At 34.9% G+C, this 16,736-nt stretch overlaps 3 protein-coding genes across 5 annotated transcripts; all 3 read right to left on the reverse strand.

Annotated features, from left to right (window-relative positions):
- Positions 1-940: 940 nt before the first annotated feature.
- Positions 941-2,065, reverse strand: LOC122610449. The gene has a single exon (XM_043783440.1). The coding sequence runs from the start codon at positions 2,063-2,065 to the stop codon at positions 941-943; it is 1,125 nt and encodes a 374-aa protein (XP_043639375.1).
- A 642-nt stretch (positions 2,066-2,707) lies between these two features.
- On the reverse strand, positions 2,708-3,745 carry LOC122610450. The gene has a single exon (XM_043783441.1). The coding sequence runs from the start codon at positions 3,743-3,745 to the stop codon at positions 2,708-2,710; it is 1,038 nt and encodes a 345-aa protein (XP_043639376.1).
- Positions 3,746-6,572: 2,827 nt separating this feature from the next.
- On the reverse strand, positions 6,573-15,892 carry LOC122609942 (homeobox protein knotted-1-like 2). 3 transcript variants are annotated; one of them, XM_043782899.1, is made up of 7 exons: positions 15,187-15,892; positions 10,778-11,065; positions 9,170-9,290; positions 8,787-8,980; positions 8,148-8,279; positions 7,725-7,861; positions 6,573-7,035 (listed from the first exon to the last, which is right to left on the reverse strand). In XM_043782899.1, exons 1-7 carry the CDS (start codon positions 15,529-15,531, stop codon positions 7,032-7,034), a joined length of 1,221 nt encoding a protein of 406 aa, XP_043638834.1. In that variant the 5' UTR covers positions 15,532-15,892; the 3' UTR covers positions 6,573-7,031. The 3 variants fall into 3 exon arrangements, with proteins under 3 accessions (XP_043638834.1, XP_043638833.1, XP_043638832.1); XM_043782898.1 differs by having other exon boundaries at positions 6,573-7,043; XM_043782897.1 differs by having other exon boundaries at positions 6,573-7,046; positions 15,187-15,891.
- Between the last annotated feature and the right edge of the window lie 844 nt (positions 15,893-16,736).

Here is a 16,736-nt window from a genome sequence, read left to right on the forward strand (position 1 = left end):
AGTAGGGGCCTTCCCGTTGCGGTCCCAATTTGCCTTGGGCTTCTGCCTTAGTTGCATGATTATTTCTTAACACGTAGCCTCCTGGCAGGAAGGTTTCTTTATGCACTCGCTGGTTGTAGTACTTCTGCATCTGCTTTTTGTATTCAGCTTCCTTAATGGCTGCGACTTCTCGCCTTTCTTCCAAAAGGTCCAAGTTGGTTCTTAGTTGTTCTTCATTTTCAGTGTTGCTTATGAATCGTCTGGCCGTTGGAACACTAGCTTCAGCTGGGATCATTGCTTCTGTCCCAAACACCAGGCTAAAGGGAGTTTCCCCGTTGCTAGTTTTGGAAGTGGTTCGGTGTGCCCAAAGTACTTGATGTAATTCGTCCACCCAACCATTTTGGCTTCTTCCCAGTCTTGCCTTGATCCCCTTAACTATCGACTTGTTTGCTGACTCCACTTGTCCGTTGGCCTATGGGTGGGCCACTGATGTGAAACTTTGGTGTATTTCAAGATTTTCACAAAAACTTTTAAACTTTCCTTCACAAAACTGCTTCCCATTATCGCTCACGATTGTTTCTGAGATCCTAAACCTTGTTATAATATGTTCCCACACAAATTTCTCCATGTGTTTCCCGCTAATTATAGCTAGCGGTTTGGCTTCCACCCACTTGGTGAAGTAGTCAATCGCTACTACTAGGAACTTGAGTCTACCTGGGGCTGTTGGGAATGGTCCCACAATATCGATTCCCCATTTGGTGAAAGGCCAGGCTGCAGTTACAGGTATTAGATCATTCTTGGGAGCCTTCTTTACCGAGGAATGTATTTGACACAAATCACATATTCTTATCTCTTCTTCAACGTCTCTATGCATTGAGGGCCAATAGTATCCCATTCTTGTGATTTTGGCTACAACAGTTCTTGGACCAGAGTGGAGACCACATGCTCCATAATGTATTTCTCAAATAACTTCCTTAGCTTGCCTTGGTCCTACGCATCGAAGTAGAGGACCCAAGTATGATTTCTTGTATAAGCCTTCTTCCTTGAGTACATATTGCGGAGCCTTGACTCTGATTTTCCTTGCCTGGTCTCTATCAGCGGGAAGTGTCCCATTGGTGAGATAATCGATAATTGGTGTCATCCATGTAGGGTCGTCTTCTTCTATTGGGGCTACAGTCGGACTTTCTTCAATCGAACTTCTCTCTAAGGTTTCTACCAACACTTTCTTGGTAAGGTGAGCAAACGATGTAGATGCCAATTTGCTTAGGGCGTCTGCTATCTTGTTCTTGCTCCTACTGATATTCTGAATCCGAAAAGAGAGAAATTGTTGTCTAATCTGCCTTACTTTCTCAAGATATTTTTTCATAACCGGCTCTTTTGCCTCATAAGTTCCATCTACTTGAAAAGCCACTATCTGTGAGTCCACAAAAGCGTGTATGTGCTTCATCTTCATTTTTTGGGCTATCCGGAGTCCTGCCAATAGGGCTTCATACTCTGAGACATTATTAGTTGCCTTGAAGTTGAACCGAAGGGCATATGTGAATTCTTGGCCTTCTGGATTAGTAAGTATCAATCCAGCTCCGGAGGCATCGACACTGGAGGCTCCATCCGTATACAATTTCCATGTTTCTGGCTCCATAGGCTCCTCATACACTTCTTTTGTCGGGGTCTTCCTTTTTTGAGTAGGCTCTTTACTTGGTGTCTCTGCTAGGAAATCTGCTAGTACCTGTCCTTTGATGGCATTCCTTGGGCAAAATTCTATCTCATGCTCCCCTAGTTCGATAGCCCATTTGGCCAATCGCCCGGATAATTCTGGCCTAGTAAGCACTTGCTTTATCGGCTTGTCTGTGAGGACCTGGATTGGGTGGGCCTGAAAGTAGCGCCGGAGCCTCCTAGCAGCATGGATTAATGCTAGGGCCAACTTTTCAATTTTTGGGTATCTTGTTTCTGGACTTTGGAGCACTCTACTCACAAAGTATATAGGCACTTGCCCTCCCTTTCTCTCCGCTGTTAGGACTGCACTAATGGTTTCTTCTGAGGCTGCCAGGTAGACTTGCAAAACTTCTCCCTTAATGGGGGCTACCATCACCGGTTAATGTGTTAAGTATTCTTTAAGTTCACTGAATGCCTTTTCTGCTTCTCCGGTCCATTTGAAATTCTGCATGTCTAAGCAGCCTTTCAAAGTCTTGAAAAATGGGAGCGATCGTTCTGCTGACTTGGATAGAAATTTGTGTAGGGCTGCTAGCTTGCCGTTGAGGCTTTGGATTTCTTTGAGAGTTCTTGGTGCCTTCATGTTGTGTATGTCTTTTATCTTCTCTGGATCTGCTTTAAACCCTTCTCTTGTTATCACGTGCCCTAAGAATTGGCCTTCTTCTACCCCAAATGAACACTTCTTGGGGTTCAACTTCATGTTTATCTTGAGGAGGGTTTTGAAAGTTTCCTCTATGTGTACTAACATATCTTCTTCATTGCGACTTTTGATAACCATGTCGTCTACATAGGCTTCAAGATTGCGGCCTATTTGTCTTCCAAAGGCTTTGTCAACCAGTCTTTGATATGTAGCCCCAACGTTTTTCAACCCGGAAGGCATTTTTCTATAACAATAGATTCCATCATTCGTGTAGAATGCTGTCTTATCTTCATCATCTGGATGCATCTGGATTTGATGATAGCCTTTGTATGCATCTAGGAAGCATTTTAGACGGAATCCTACCAGCGACTCTACTTTTCAATCTATCTTCGGCAGTGGGTAGCAATCTTTTGGACATGCCTTATTAATATTAGTGAAATCTACGCACATCCTCCAGCCACCGTCATGTTTTCTGACCATCACTGGGTTTGCTACGCAGCTTTGGTATTTAACCTCCCTTAGTATTCCTGCCTTCACGAGATCTGCTACTTGTTCGCAGGCTACTTTGCTTCTTTCTGGTGCTAAACTTCTTCTTTTTTGCTTTATTGGTTCCACATGTGGTCGGGTATTTAGCTTGTGTTGAGTGTCAAACTTTTCTCCGTCAATGGTTATTTGCCGTGGGACACCAGTCATGTCTGCCAGGGTCCAGGCAAAAACTTCTTTGTGTTTCTTTAGGAGGCTTCTTAACTTTCTTTTGAATTCTGTTGGGAGCTGTCTCCCGATTAGCACATGTTGATCTGGGTGCTTATCATTGATGAACAGCTTCTCCTCCGGCCCTTCTACCTTGTTTGGCAATTCTCCCTTTGGTTTATCTTCAGTTACTTCAACATGGGCACAACAATACTCTTCTTGACTGTCTGCCTTAATGCATCCAATACCGTAGGGTGTAGAGAACATGACCATGCCATGCATTGGGGAGGGAATAATTCCCATTTTTCGCATGGCTGTCCTACCCAAGATAACATTGTAAGGGGAGTCAGACCGAACTATGATGAAAGTTAGCATTTCTGTTCTTATCATCGGGATCGTCCCCACTGTTACATGCAGGGTGATCTCCCCTAAAGACCAAGATCTTTCCCCTGTGAAGCCTACTAGTGGGCAAGAGATATTTTTCTTTGTTTTCCTTAGTGCATGCCGAAGTTTCAGGAAGCAGTGTTCATACATAATTTCACAAGCGCTTCCTGTGTCTACGTATACTCTTCTCACTGGGTGGTTCCCCATCACCGCGCTTACTATTAAAGGGCCTACGAATGCTTCTTCTTCTGCTATGGGGGGAAAGTTGATCATTGCCTTTTTCCAAGCCTCAGCCTTTCTTGCCTCTACTTTAGTATGCCTTACATCTGCTATGATTACCATGATTGGTTCTTCGAGAGGCTCTTGCTTCGTCTCTGAGGGTCCCGCCTGCTGTTTTCCTTTTGGACTTGGGGTTATTCCCCTCACCAAGCTAGAAAGCTTCCCAGTCTTCAACGCTTTTTCCAAGCCTTAGCCTTTCTTGCCGCCTGCTGTTTCATTCAATACATTTTTATAAAAAGAAATGTTAATTTAGTTAGTCATTGATACCATCACAAACTCGTGTTTTGGGAGAATGGTATGTCGACGGAAAGAAAAGAGAGATGTCTTTCACTTATCCAACTTTGATATGAAAGCTGTGATGTGGACATAAAAACATGAGATGATCCAACTCTTCATGGCACGCAGGAGTACAAGAACTCAAGAAGACTAAAACAATAACAAAAATTCAAAATCAATCAAGTGCAATATTATTAAGAACCAAGAAATGACAATTACCAACCAAGGATGAGATGCAAGTGACAACTTTAATATTTGTAACATGCCAAGTGGCAACTTTTCAGTGTTGCAACATATACAACAATTGCAATCATATGGAGATGCAAAATTTACCTAACCATTATACAGAACCAATGTGTTACATTCTACAATATCAATAATTAAATGTCTTGAAGATTTATTTTTCCAAATAAAAGTAAAAACATAAAAGTACATCTTTAAACCTATTCATGATTAATGATTACTTTCAATATGAACCTATTCTTTAAAAATATCAATATAACTATGTAAGTAACCATTATATGATACTCCCTTCTTCTTATATTAATTGTCTTATTTTGACTTTTTGATTCTTTTTCTTTCAAGTTTGACCATAAATATTTTTGTTTTAAGTATATAATATTTGATATAACATATATGAATTGATTGAATTTTTAATGTAATTTTCATTGATATAACTTTTATTAACTAATATATAACACAACAAAAATATTTACGGTCAAAGTCGGGAAAAAAAACTTTGACAAGTCAAAATAAGACAATTAAAATAAGATGGAGGGAGTACTAATGTTTTAAACACTCAAAGACCAAATGGAGATGCTCTAAAATTTCTTTCCCAAAAGGCCAAGACATAATGTTTTATTTTTTTTTTCAAAAGAACTGAGAAATCAATTATCGATTACCTCATGGACTCAAAAAGCCCAATGCAAATTTTTCACGCAACTTAGCCTGGGCAGGAATGGATTTGTTTGTAAATGAATCTGTTTCCGTACCACTGAAGTTAGAAGAAAAGACTTGGTTAATCAAATATTGCACATATGTCAAAATGGCTAGTCTCTTAGAAGTTAGAAGCACATTTTCTGTTATCGAGCTAGAGAATAAGTGATAACTTAGAACCCATTTATACATATAAAAATGTGTAGATTTGGGTTATACAATCTCGCGCGTAAAGGGTCGGAGTGCTTAGTGTACGGTCTTTTTTTTAGAACTAGGCGCAGTGACGGAACTTGAACATTTTTTTATGGAGGGCCACATTTTTTTTTCAAACTTGAGTTCAGGTAATTTTGAGCCTCCTGAGTGATTTTACAAGCCTGGGCTCACATTGTTTATAGCTATTAGCCATCGGCGCATTTTTCAATGATATTTTCTAAAGAGTTAGGATGACAAAACATTTCTAAACTACTAAATAGGCTTTATTTGCTAAAGTCAAGATCAAAATTGACGTGTACACTCTTGCAACTTGAAATATGGCCATTATAAGGCTATCCGGAGTGGAGCAACTTCACCCGGTGATCCACCTCTCGTTGCTACCTAGTCACCGGCTACACCACCCCGGGGTAGCAACCCAGCCAAGCAGCAACTCCTACGGGTTGCAAGGAAAAGCTAAGGGATCGAGGGAAATAGTCGTTGGGGTGGGGGAGAGTGTTTGACCAAAAACAAAAAAAAAAATTAATATTCTTATATTAATTATTTTCTCCTATATATATACATACAACTCCATTATATTTCACACTACTACATTATATATATATTTCTCTCCCATTTTCAATATTTACTAAAACTCATTACGAATCAGATATGCGCTGGACACCGGAAGAAGATATTAGTTTATGTAGAGCTTGGATGTCGGTATTGGAAGATCCAAATTCCGGTATATTTTGTTAATGTTTAATTCTTTTATATTATTGTTACTAATGTTTTATCATCATCATCTTAGTTCATTTTTATTGTTTGTAGATAATTTCCAACGGTCGAGAACATTTTGGGCAAGAGTTGTTACTTTGTTTTTGAATATGGAAAATCAACAGATCGGTTATCGTATCGATGACGCCATTGTCGCTAGATGGCGCCGTATGAGCACCTTCGTTCGACCAAATTTTCAAACGTTTGCACAATCTCCTTAACGAGACAAGAATTGAAACTGCGTTAGCCGAGACATTTTTTTTATATATATAATTTTAATGTTTTTTTTAATGTCTTTTTTTTTTTTTATTTTAATGTGTTTTTATGTAATTTTAATGTTTTTTTATGTAATATAATGTATTGTTATATTATATTTAAAATATATAAAATATCTTCTATTAAAAACACAAAGTCAAACCTACAAAAATAAAAAATAAAATAAATCAATCATTACCCTACCCCACCTTTCAGGTAATACCACTCTCCATTTTTTTCTCAGGCAACCCCCAACAACCCAGGATGACACATGGCACGCTGTGGTGAAAGTATCCCAACCCCCGACAATACTACTCCGGATAGCCTAACAAACTTCAAACATGACCATTACTAAACCGAGGTTCGCCAAACCCAAGTTTAAGGGAAACCAAACCTGGGAATAAGGGAAATTCAGTTTTGATGTCAGATGTAGCACTAGACTAATGCAGACACCATGTCAAGAACATAAAAACAGTATTATTGTATCTGCCATATTCATCCAGATCCATATATATTACGAGTAATTAACTGCTAAAATGAAACAATAAATTTTACGATATACACCTTGTAATTTCTAATCCCCCTATCCTATGCACAATATATTGAATGAAGTAGACTAACAGGACAGATGAATAAACTACAACGAACTAAATAGTATCCTAATTACAGTATTGATCATATTATCTTTTTAACGTATACCTTAATAAACATGATCATTGGAACTCTCCATTTTCATCTTGTTCTCAAATGTTGATGCGCACGCTTTTTCACTATGGTATGAAGATGAAGACTTGACCGTGGTTACCTTCGTGTGCTGCATGCTTGTAGATTACATGGACAGATATCTGGTATATTCTTGTGACAAATCATAGATGGAATCGTCTGTGAAGTCTACATGACATGATTTCCGTCACGTTCACCTGCATTGCTTCTTTTTAAGATTAAGGTTGGTGGGCAGCCATCGAAGAACTTATAATATTGTAAGAAAGCTATTTATATGATCAAACTCAATTCAAGTTGGTTTTGGAAAGAATTCCATTTTGTTAGTTACAAAGAGCATTTGGCCTAGTGATATCTAGGTGGCCTGGAAACCATCTGGTTGTGGATTAAGACTTGAGTCCCACTCGAGAAAAATGTATATATTTCTGATAAATGTGTGCTAATACATGTCTTTCAAAAAATTGAAGAATTGTATTAGCATTGAGATCTTTCAAGTTTCAACAAATAATTTAGTAAAACTATGAAAGCATGGAGATCCAAACTGTTTCGGAATTATTTCTCAGGAAGAGCACAATATTTAACCCAGCCCACCTTATTTAAACCATATCTAATACAGTAATTACTTGTATTGACCCGCAACCAAACCCGACCATTTTACCACTCCACTGTCATGGTCACCTTTCAAATAATGAATAACATGAAGGCAAGTGGACTTGAAGCAAATTAGAAATTACAAACAAATAAGTTACATTAGCTTTGAAATAGCACTAAATTGAAATCCAAATTTAATGAGACATTTTAAATTGGAGATTTTCATGTGTGGAAGATTATCAAGTCAAAGATTGTTTAGTCAACGGTAAATGACTGGGGCTGCATTTAGATGTAATACCTTTTGCGTTTGCTCTTCAAGACAGTAGAAGAGGAAGGATTACTATGCCAGTTGCGCTTCCTCTGATTGATAAACCAATTGTTTATCTGCTTCAATTGTAGGCCCGTTTCCTGAACCAATCGTGCTTTGTCTTCTTCCTAAACAGAAAAAAGAAAATTAATCAACAAAGGATTACTTCTATAGATTATTTTTGCGTTTCAGCTAAACTTTGTTCTCAACGTGATGCAAATAATGCCCGCCACATGCCTTAGGTGTAAAACGGTCTGGAAAAGTGGTACTTCTTGGTTGCTTTCTTAATATTTAGCTATAATAGTAGTTACTCTTATCATATTTAATACATTTTATGCAATGTGTAACTTGCAGCAGCATATATGAACACACGAATACAAAGGAGGATGAATTCCTATATCAATGAAAACTTACAGTTGGGTATGGCCATTTGGCGTGTGATTGCCACCAAGATTTTAGAACAGAAGTGGTATCCCCAGGTAGTTTCCCCGCTCTCCTCTTACGTAAAATTTCCTCTCGTATGTCCACAATCTTCTCTTTATAACCCTACAAAGAATAAAGCCACTTCAGGAATTTAGTTTGATTATGTCACAAATTCAAAAAATTATGCTTCATTGTTGCAAGGAACATGAACGTCGTCGGATTCATGATAACCAGGATTCGTTCATTCTGATAAACTGTTCGTGTATAAGGATGTATGTGTGTAAAAATACACAAATCCAAAAGAAGACCACTTAAAGAAGAACAATAATCATAATTCATTTACAAGCTAAATTTTATAACAAATGCATACATTTCAGCCTTATCATGCTTTTTGCTTTTATAATTTTTAATCGTGTCGTAGTCTACGTTATCTCCTAAACACGGGCTATATTAAAATTATGTACCATTTCATAATGTGTGAAATCTCACTTCATAGTACTCATTTCTCAGAATGAAATTAATTTTTGGTCAGGCATTTACACTTATGTATCCCCTTTTAAGCTATGGTCACTAATTCAGGAGTGTATTCTACCTAAGGTTCGAAGAATCCATAAGCATGATTTCACTCACCTGTTTGAGTTCATGTTTCAGCTCCTGCCTTACACGCTCCATCAACGACCTCTCACTCTCTGTAGGGACAAGAGGGCCGAAACCCATGTTGTCATGTCCATCAAGACTTCCATCAAACATATTGATGTCACTATCTACCGGATCTTCATCATCATCAGACATCGTTGCACCTGTGCCTTCTCCAGGTGAAACTCCTGTTCCAAGAAAAACACGTATAAGCCTTATGTTTCTGTTAATAAGAGTTTTGGTCATAGAAATAAGTTCATTAATGGACTCGTTTTATGGTACATTGCAAAAGTTATGATTTCAAAGAGAAAATCATGACAAATGTTAGAACAAAATCAAATAATTGTCTGCAATAAGCACAACAACTTATACATTACCTGTTAAGCTTTGTAGGGACTGCTCAATCTCCCAACAGGCCATAACCGCTTCCATTGCATGAACTCGAACGTGTTGCTGTAATTGTTCTTTAAAAGAACAAAGCAACAAAACATATTGTGTCTGCATTGCAATGCAGAAATATATTAAGTATCAAAGAAATGACTTTATAGCAGCTGTCGATATAGCTAATATATGAACGAGAAGATGTTTTTCGTGTTAGACGGACAACATCTAGACAGTTAATGTCAGCAGTCGATATATGCTAAAATGTTCATCTTTTTTTTTGAAAGACATAAGAACTGGCAACATCCCCTGAAATTGGTGTGCCCATCCCGAGTTCGAATCCTGGTAATGCCTTAAAGGGTTTGCTCTCCCATGTCTTAAATGGATATAACATTACAAAGTCCCCATCTCCAAATGTCTTTGGCAGAATTTGAACCCATGACCCCCACGAAACATGTTAAAATGTTAATCTAATCTGCATAACCAAGTCAAATGGTGTATAGTACTATGCACTCCTATATAAGGATGTAGGAGACAATGAGTCCTTTTCGGCAAAACATATATTTTCATTAAGCCATGATATATTCTTTGTTGGATTGGAAATACCTCATCGAGCAATACATCATAATAAGTAAAAACTCATATCGATTGACCTAATAACAAACTTACATGCCTAGAGCAATTATGATTTTGGTTTCATGGAATCCACTAAAGAAGATGTTGAAGCGTAGACAAAGGGACATTAATGCACATCAAGCCAAGAAACACATCAACCCGAGAACTTATAATTCTTAAGGATGCAAGTCTGAAAACCTTCAAATACTTGATGAGAATTGCTAAGAACCTTATAATCATATTTGGCTAACGCTTTGCATATAACCCTTCTGCCAGAACGAAATCACATCCATAGGCTTTGTTTGAAAAACATCCTTTTTTTAATTCATTGAAACCTCTGATCTTATCAATCCCTAGACTACTCATGCGTTGTTCCTATTAACCAATGTACTTAACAGTGGCGGAACCAAGCTTGAAAAGGACAGGTACCACAAATTATCTTATCGTTGCCTTAAATCGACTTAAAAAAACAATACCGATTAAATTGCTACGATCATTAGCGATTTTTTAGGATGTTTGGCTATTTTTATTGATTTTTAAAAGTTGTAGGCACTTTAGTAGTTTCCATTTATCATTTAATTGCACAAATACTGAGTTTTATTATTAGGATTTTTTTTCAAAAGTTTAGAATTAGTTACATTGACGGGTATCTCATATTTGATTGACCCGAAACACTAATAAAAAATACATCGTTTTTCAAGAAAATTTACACTACATGGATCTAACTTCGTAGCCCTGGCTACCCTAGTTCCGCCCATAGTACTTAACAAAACAAATTTACCCAAAATATAGATAAATGATCACTAGGGGCTCTAAAACTATGCTAATTAGCACATAATTCTTTTTAACATCAATCATCGATAATCGATATTTAATTACTACTTTTTTCTCTTTTGTATTAACCACAAAATATAACCAACCATCATATATAGCATAACATACAAAACTTCAGATAAATTTAAAGATGACGCAAATTAAGCAACACGTACCATAAACTGATCAAGCTCCTTATCATCGTGATGATCAATATCAGTATGTCCTCCAAGACCCGAATACTTAGAAACAACATTTTGTGATTGTGCAAGCTGTGCATCAATTCTAGGCAGCTGATCAACTGGTGTAGCGATACGTAAACATGCCACGTGAGCAGCTAACAATTGTTCGTACAACGGATGTGACAATAACTCTGCCTTTTGCTTAGCATTTTGCCAACTTATCACATCATCACTTTCTCCTCCTCCTCCTCCTCCTCCTGGAATCAAATTACTATTTTCCACCTGTGAATATAATTGCTTCATTATTAATTACAGTACTAATTAAAGTTACTCGTATTATGAGAAGAACTGAATTATTTGTGACCAAAGGATTTTGTTTTTGTTTCTTTTGTTGGATGTACATATACTATGAAAGGAAATTAAAAATTTTAATAATTCACACATGGTATTGTAAGGCCCCTCCTACTAAATCTCTTTCTTAAATTTTTTTTCTCACTGTCACATCAGTTTTTTTTAATCCAAAAACTACCCCTAACATTAAAATTTTTAACCCAAATATTAATAAATTCTTTATTTAAAATATTTAAAATATAAATACTTCAAATGTGACAACATAGGTCCCTCATTAAAAAAAAAAGGTTTTTTTTTATAATTAAACACGACACACGCTCCCCGGCCCCGCTCTTTCTCGTCCTCATTGTTCTTAATTCCGAAAGATGTCACTTTCAACGAGCATGAACAAGTCCGTGGCATTAACTTAAGGGGGCATGGACGAGCTCATCCATGCCTTACTACGAGCGACATAAACACGGTGCAAAAAAATAAAATAAAATTATGGTGTACATAAAACGAATATATTTATTGGTTTAGGTAAAACAAATAAATTAACAATAGGTTTCTGTTCGCTGAAAATCACCGTGCATCATGAAAATCATTGGGTATTAATTGTTTTGTGAATCTTTGTGCATCAATGTAACCACGATTTAAGGGTCAAGATTTTGTATTATTTGTTTTACTTTAATACTTGTTTTACAATACTCAACCCCTATATATATCTTAAAAAGAAAAGAAAAGTATCTTACTATCTTCCTATATCTTCTTATTTTTTTTCCTATCTTCCTAATCCCCATGACATAAGAAAAGATTATGTGTGAGCTATCTAGGCTAGCCAACAATGTTTTTCTTATGTCATGTTGATGTCATGAGACACTAATCTAGTTCTTTTTTCTTTTTGTTTTTTATTGTTTTAGTATTTATGTGTGTTTATATATTATAACTTTTGATTTTATTTTTATTTGAAAGTTGTGTTTATATATTATATAGATTATATATTTAATTGCCATAAAGAAAAAAACACCAAAAGAGAATTATTTAAAACCCACTAGAAACTTGAAGTTTTCCGACTAAGTACACCAACCCAAATAAAATGATCTTATCCAGTTACAAAAAAAAAAACTTTTTACTCAAATATTAATTATTTCACCTTATCGGTTATAATGAAAAACAAGTTTATTCAACAGACTCGTGTTTTACGTAAAATTTAAGTTTTAGTATATATATATATATATAAAAACAAAAAAAATGTAGGGACCTAGACCCTCCTCGTCCCTTCATAGCTTCGTTCCGCCTATCACACCGAGGGTATGTATGTACTCTCTCTTTCTCTCTCTCTCTCTCTCTCTATATATATATATAGTGTTTGGTTATATTGATAGACCAAATAATAATTCAAACATCTTTTATCGTATTCAAGGGTTAATTAGTTCATTGATGAACATTTACATCGTAAATATCTTGAACATTCCTTTTTTGAAAGATGTGAATTCGATCTCTCGAATATCGGGAGGTCTAGCTTAGACCCCTCCTTAAATAGATCCTCATTTTAAACCTCGAGAAACCCCAATCAACCAAGGAAAACTTATTCAAACTCACCATAGATAGAAATTAAATACATGTGATTACCCCCTTTAAATATGTATACGATAAAACTCGAACCCTATGAATTAGGTTGAGTAACATTTAGGATTGGAAGATAAGAAAAAGGTTCAAGAATATGAAAGAAAAGATGACAAAGAAGGGGATTAAAATCTAGCCAAGCCAAAATTTGAAAAATGTATAAGGAAATTTTTTTTATAAAAAAGTTGTGTTACTGTAAATAAAACAAAATTGTTTTTAAAAGTGTTTTCCGATCCTATGTGACATGCCAATATTTTTTCATAGGCTATTTTTTAGAAATACATGATGTCATAATAATTCTTATTTTCTTTCAAAAAATTATTTTTTACATTAGGCTTTATGTCATCTTTTTTTTTCCAGATTATTTTTCTAACCATAATTTTTTTAAAATGAATATGAAAATTGATCGATTGTATCATAGCTCTTCATCTTTTACCATTGATTTATAGTATTTACTTTTTACTTTTTCATCACCATAATCGGTTAATGTTGCTCTTTACAAGCATGTTGCTATCTCCATATCTTATTATAATGGATGGACAACAATTACATACGTATTTCTATATATTTGTTGGTTTTAAATTTTTAATTAATTAAACGGCCCGGGTTGAACCCGAATTGATTAGTTAGTATAATTGGTCGGGAAAAAAAGGGAGAATTTAATATATACTTAATATTAACATTTTAAATTACAATTTAAATTATACCCAACTTTAAGCTAGATCTTATCATATATCTACCAAATCCTAATTTCATATCTATACTTTCTTATAAAGCATTTTGAAATTTTATTTATGACATGTCTTAAAAATTTAAGCATACTTTTTTTTCTTCCGAAAAACCCCTTTCACTATATATATGGCTCTCAAAATGGTCCTTCGTACACTACAACACTGAATTACCCTATCTACCTTTATAACAAATTGTCACCCCTAAAACAAAATTCCGCCGCAACATGCGGGTATTATGCTCGTTTACCTAATTAAGATTAAGATTTCATTTTTAAGCAACTTTAAGTTATATTCTATCATATTGGTACGAGAAGATAGAGTCATAATCAAACATCCTGCAAGTACCAATTAAGTTTCACTCCAAAAATGTCCGTAAAAGCTTATATATGTAGTTATTTCGGTAAGCCCATTGTCGTAACCAGAAGTGGAGCATCTGATGCTCACTACTCGAACTCATTTCTTGGCAAGTCCCATGCTCACTCCAACTAACTCATTTTCTTATCCATAAATAAATAAATAAATTCAAAAATATCCATAATTAAAGTGTGATTTTTTTTAAAAAATTTTTTTTTTTTTTATATTTACTCAAATTTCATAGTCATCTAAAACTATTAACAATGACAACTAAAACGCTTGATATATATACAGCATAAAATGGAATTCGGAGGTACATTATGCATGGTTTCATTTGTTCATATATATATATATATATATATATTGGTTTTATCATTGGGACAAATAAAACGCTTATAACAATGATGACGACAAATATAGTTTATTTGTAATTTCAGCGAGCTAGCTAGTGAATGATATACATTTCATTAGGGCTTTACATATAAACAAATTGAGCCGATCGAGCTCAATCAATCGGTCTGAATTGCCTAAGCTCGGCTTAATTGAGATCGTTTAACTTCAGTGAGCTTTAACTCGGACCGTTTCAACTCTTACTGATAATTAATAAAGTTTGAGTTTAACTCGGAGTAATTTTAAGGTTCCAACTCGATCGTCGTCTCAATTTTAAAATACGAGTATATCTATATTTAAATTATTCTACTTTTTTTTATAATAGTTTGTAAACAAAAAAATTATAATTATATATCAATTTTTTATTTTTTGTAATATTATTAATAAATATAGAAATACATAATGATATCTATGAAATAACTTGTATTAAATCAATAATATATATGTGTTAATTAATAAAATGTCCATGTTTAGGCTCGATCATAAACTTAATCAAGTATATATATATATATATATACTCTTCAAATATATCGATGAGCTCAATTATTTGGAAGATCTTCAAGTTATGCTTAAGCCTGGATTGATGGAGCTCGTGTAGCTAGGCTCGGCTCAATTCAATTTGATGACGAGTCAAAGTCGAGTATAACTAACTAGTGGTACCAGTACGTACGTATTCATTTACATCCCTAGTGGTGTTAAAATACAAATAATTTTGTTGTATCGATCAGCAAGTTTGAAAACATGACGTTTGTTTTGTCAATATCACTAGCTAGATTACAACCTAGCTAATAATTCCACGTACGTACCCTAAGCCAGCCAATTTCATATAGCTAGCTAACTAACCATTTTAATTATATTATTATCTTAAAGTAGTTGAAAACTTAGGATATACGAAAAACTACTTATGAGAAAATTATCTAAACTTAAAAATATATATATATTTATAATTTCGATCAAGTTGAAAAATCATACCTGATGACTAGCAGGAGCAACAATATGATTATTGACTGATGAATCATTATTATTACTAGTGACTTGTGAAATATCACTAATATTCCTTTGTAATATAGATCTGGAAAGCCATTGATTATTATTAGTATTATTATTATTATTACTATTACTAGAACCGTCACCAAACCGGCTGCCTTGTTGTCTAAGAATAGCACTGTTAAGCCAGTGGTCTTTTGCAGTGGGACGAGTAGGAGAGGTAAGATGTTCGGGTAGGATTGTTTGGAGCACCGAATTGTTGTCGGTTTCCGAAAAATGTTGTTGTAGCGACATGCCTTGAGGATTAATATGGTTAGGATGATATGCCATACATATATATATATATATATATATGATCACTAAGATTATTATTATTATTAACTGTGGTTTATAGTTTTTCTTTCTAGTCGCTCGCTAGTTTTTAATTTAATAAAATTGGGGTTAAATAAATAAAAATATATATATATATAATGAAAAACTAGTAGCTAGGATTATTGGCTGTGGGGATTATGCATCGGAATTGTGGCACAGCAGTATAGTAGTTAGTTAAGCTATTGTTTTGTGTGTGCAATCAGGAGAGGGAGAGAGAGAGAAGGAAAGAAAAGTGGGAGGGAATTGAAATGAATAAAATAATGGAGACAAAAGTGATCTACATATACAGCATGTAGAAGAATATATCACTTCATGGCAAGGAATTTTTTAACACATACCTTGGACACGAGTGTTATTCCATAGATATATAAATATTAGTATGATTTTACAATATTATATAGATAGTTAGTCAGACGGTTCTTTCAGTTACTTTGTGAGTATGATATGAAGGCATGGCATTTCGCAGGCATCGTCTTTCTGCGGGAGGAATAGTGGGTACCAAATGATACACAGGATTAAGATATTTGTTTTCATTTATTTAATGTAAAGTGATTTATATGTCGTATAAACTATAAACAACCAAAATAGCTTAATGTTCAGGTATATTTTGATGTATATTCTCACAAGTCTAAAAAATAATTAGAAAAGTTCAAAAATTTTACCAAGTACTTCAATTAAATCACGTACATATATCGGAACAAGCTAGCCTCTCATGATTACCCCACTTTATATGGCAAATCCATTATTTGATATGTGATATATTTCTTACACAAACTTCAGTTTTGAGCGCACGTATATATAGACGCAAAATTGATAAAACATATGTAGAGGTTTTTCTAACAGTAAATTTTGGTTCAAAGTCTCCATTTTTTTAGTGAGGTCTTAGGTTCAAGTCTCACTTCATAAGATTTTTTTCCTCACAATAACCATGAGGATATCCCTCGTGCGGGGTAGTAACGAGTGTGGAACGTGAGGTCCAGGTCCGCATACTATTTATTTGAATGTTAATTTAAATTCTTGAGTAACCTAACAACTAACTCGCCGTAATAGTTAATCCACCATCTAAAAATAGACATTAGCCGATCGAGATTATCAATTTTAACATTTTATATATATAGACAGATCGTTATAACTTTTTGGCGATCTACAACAAATGTATATAT

Source organism: Erigeron canadensis, chromosome 8 (assembly GCF_010389155.1).
Source record: "Erigeron canadensis isolate Cc75 chromosome 8, C_canadensis_v1, whole genome shotgun sequence".
In the NCBI taxonomy this organism is placed as follows: domain Eukaryota; kingdom Viridiplantae; phylum Streptophyta; class Magnoliopsida; order Asterales; family Asteraceae; genus Erigeron; species Erigeron canadensis.

What these genes read in the sequence shown, in the direction of transcription:
- LOC122610449 (XM_043783440.1), bottom strand. Translation starts at nt 2,065, where the DNA reads ATGGTAGCCCCCATTAAGGGAGAAGTTTTGCAAGTCTACCTGGCAGCC.
- LOC122610450 (XM_043783441.1), bottom strand. Translation starts at nt 3,745, where the DNA reads ATGGTAATCATAGCAGATGTAAGGCATACTAAAGTAGAGGCAAGAAAG.
- LOC122609942 (XM_043782897.1), bottom strand. Translation starts at nt 15,531, where the DNA reads ATGGCATATCATCCTAACCATATTAATCCTCAAGGCATGTCGCTACAA. An exon ending in AGGAGCTTGATCAGTTTATG is followed by an intron (nt 9,291 to 10,777) that starts GTACGTGTTGCT and finishes ATTGCAATGCAG; the next exon opens with ACACAATATGTTTTGTTGCT. An exon ending in TTGAAGAGCAAACGCAAAAG is followed by an intron (nt 7,047 to 7,724) that starts GTATTACATCTA and finishes AATCTTAAAAAG; the next exon opens with AAGCAATGCAGGTGAACGTG.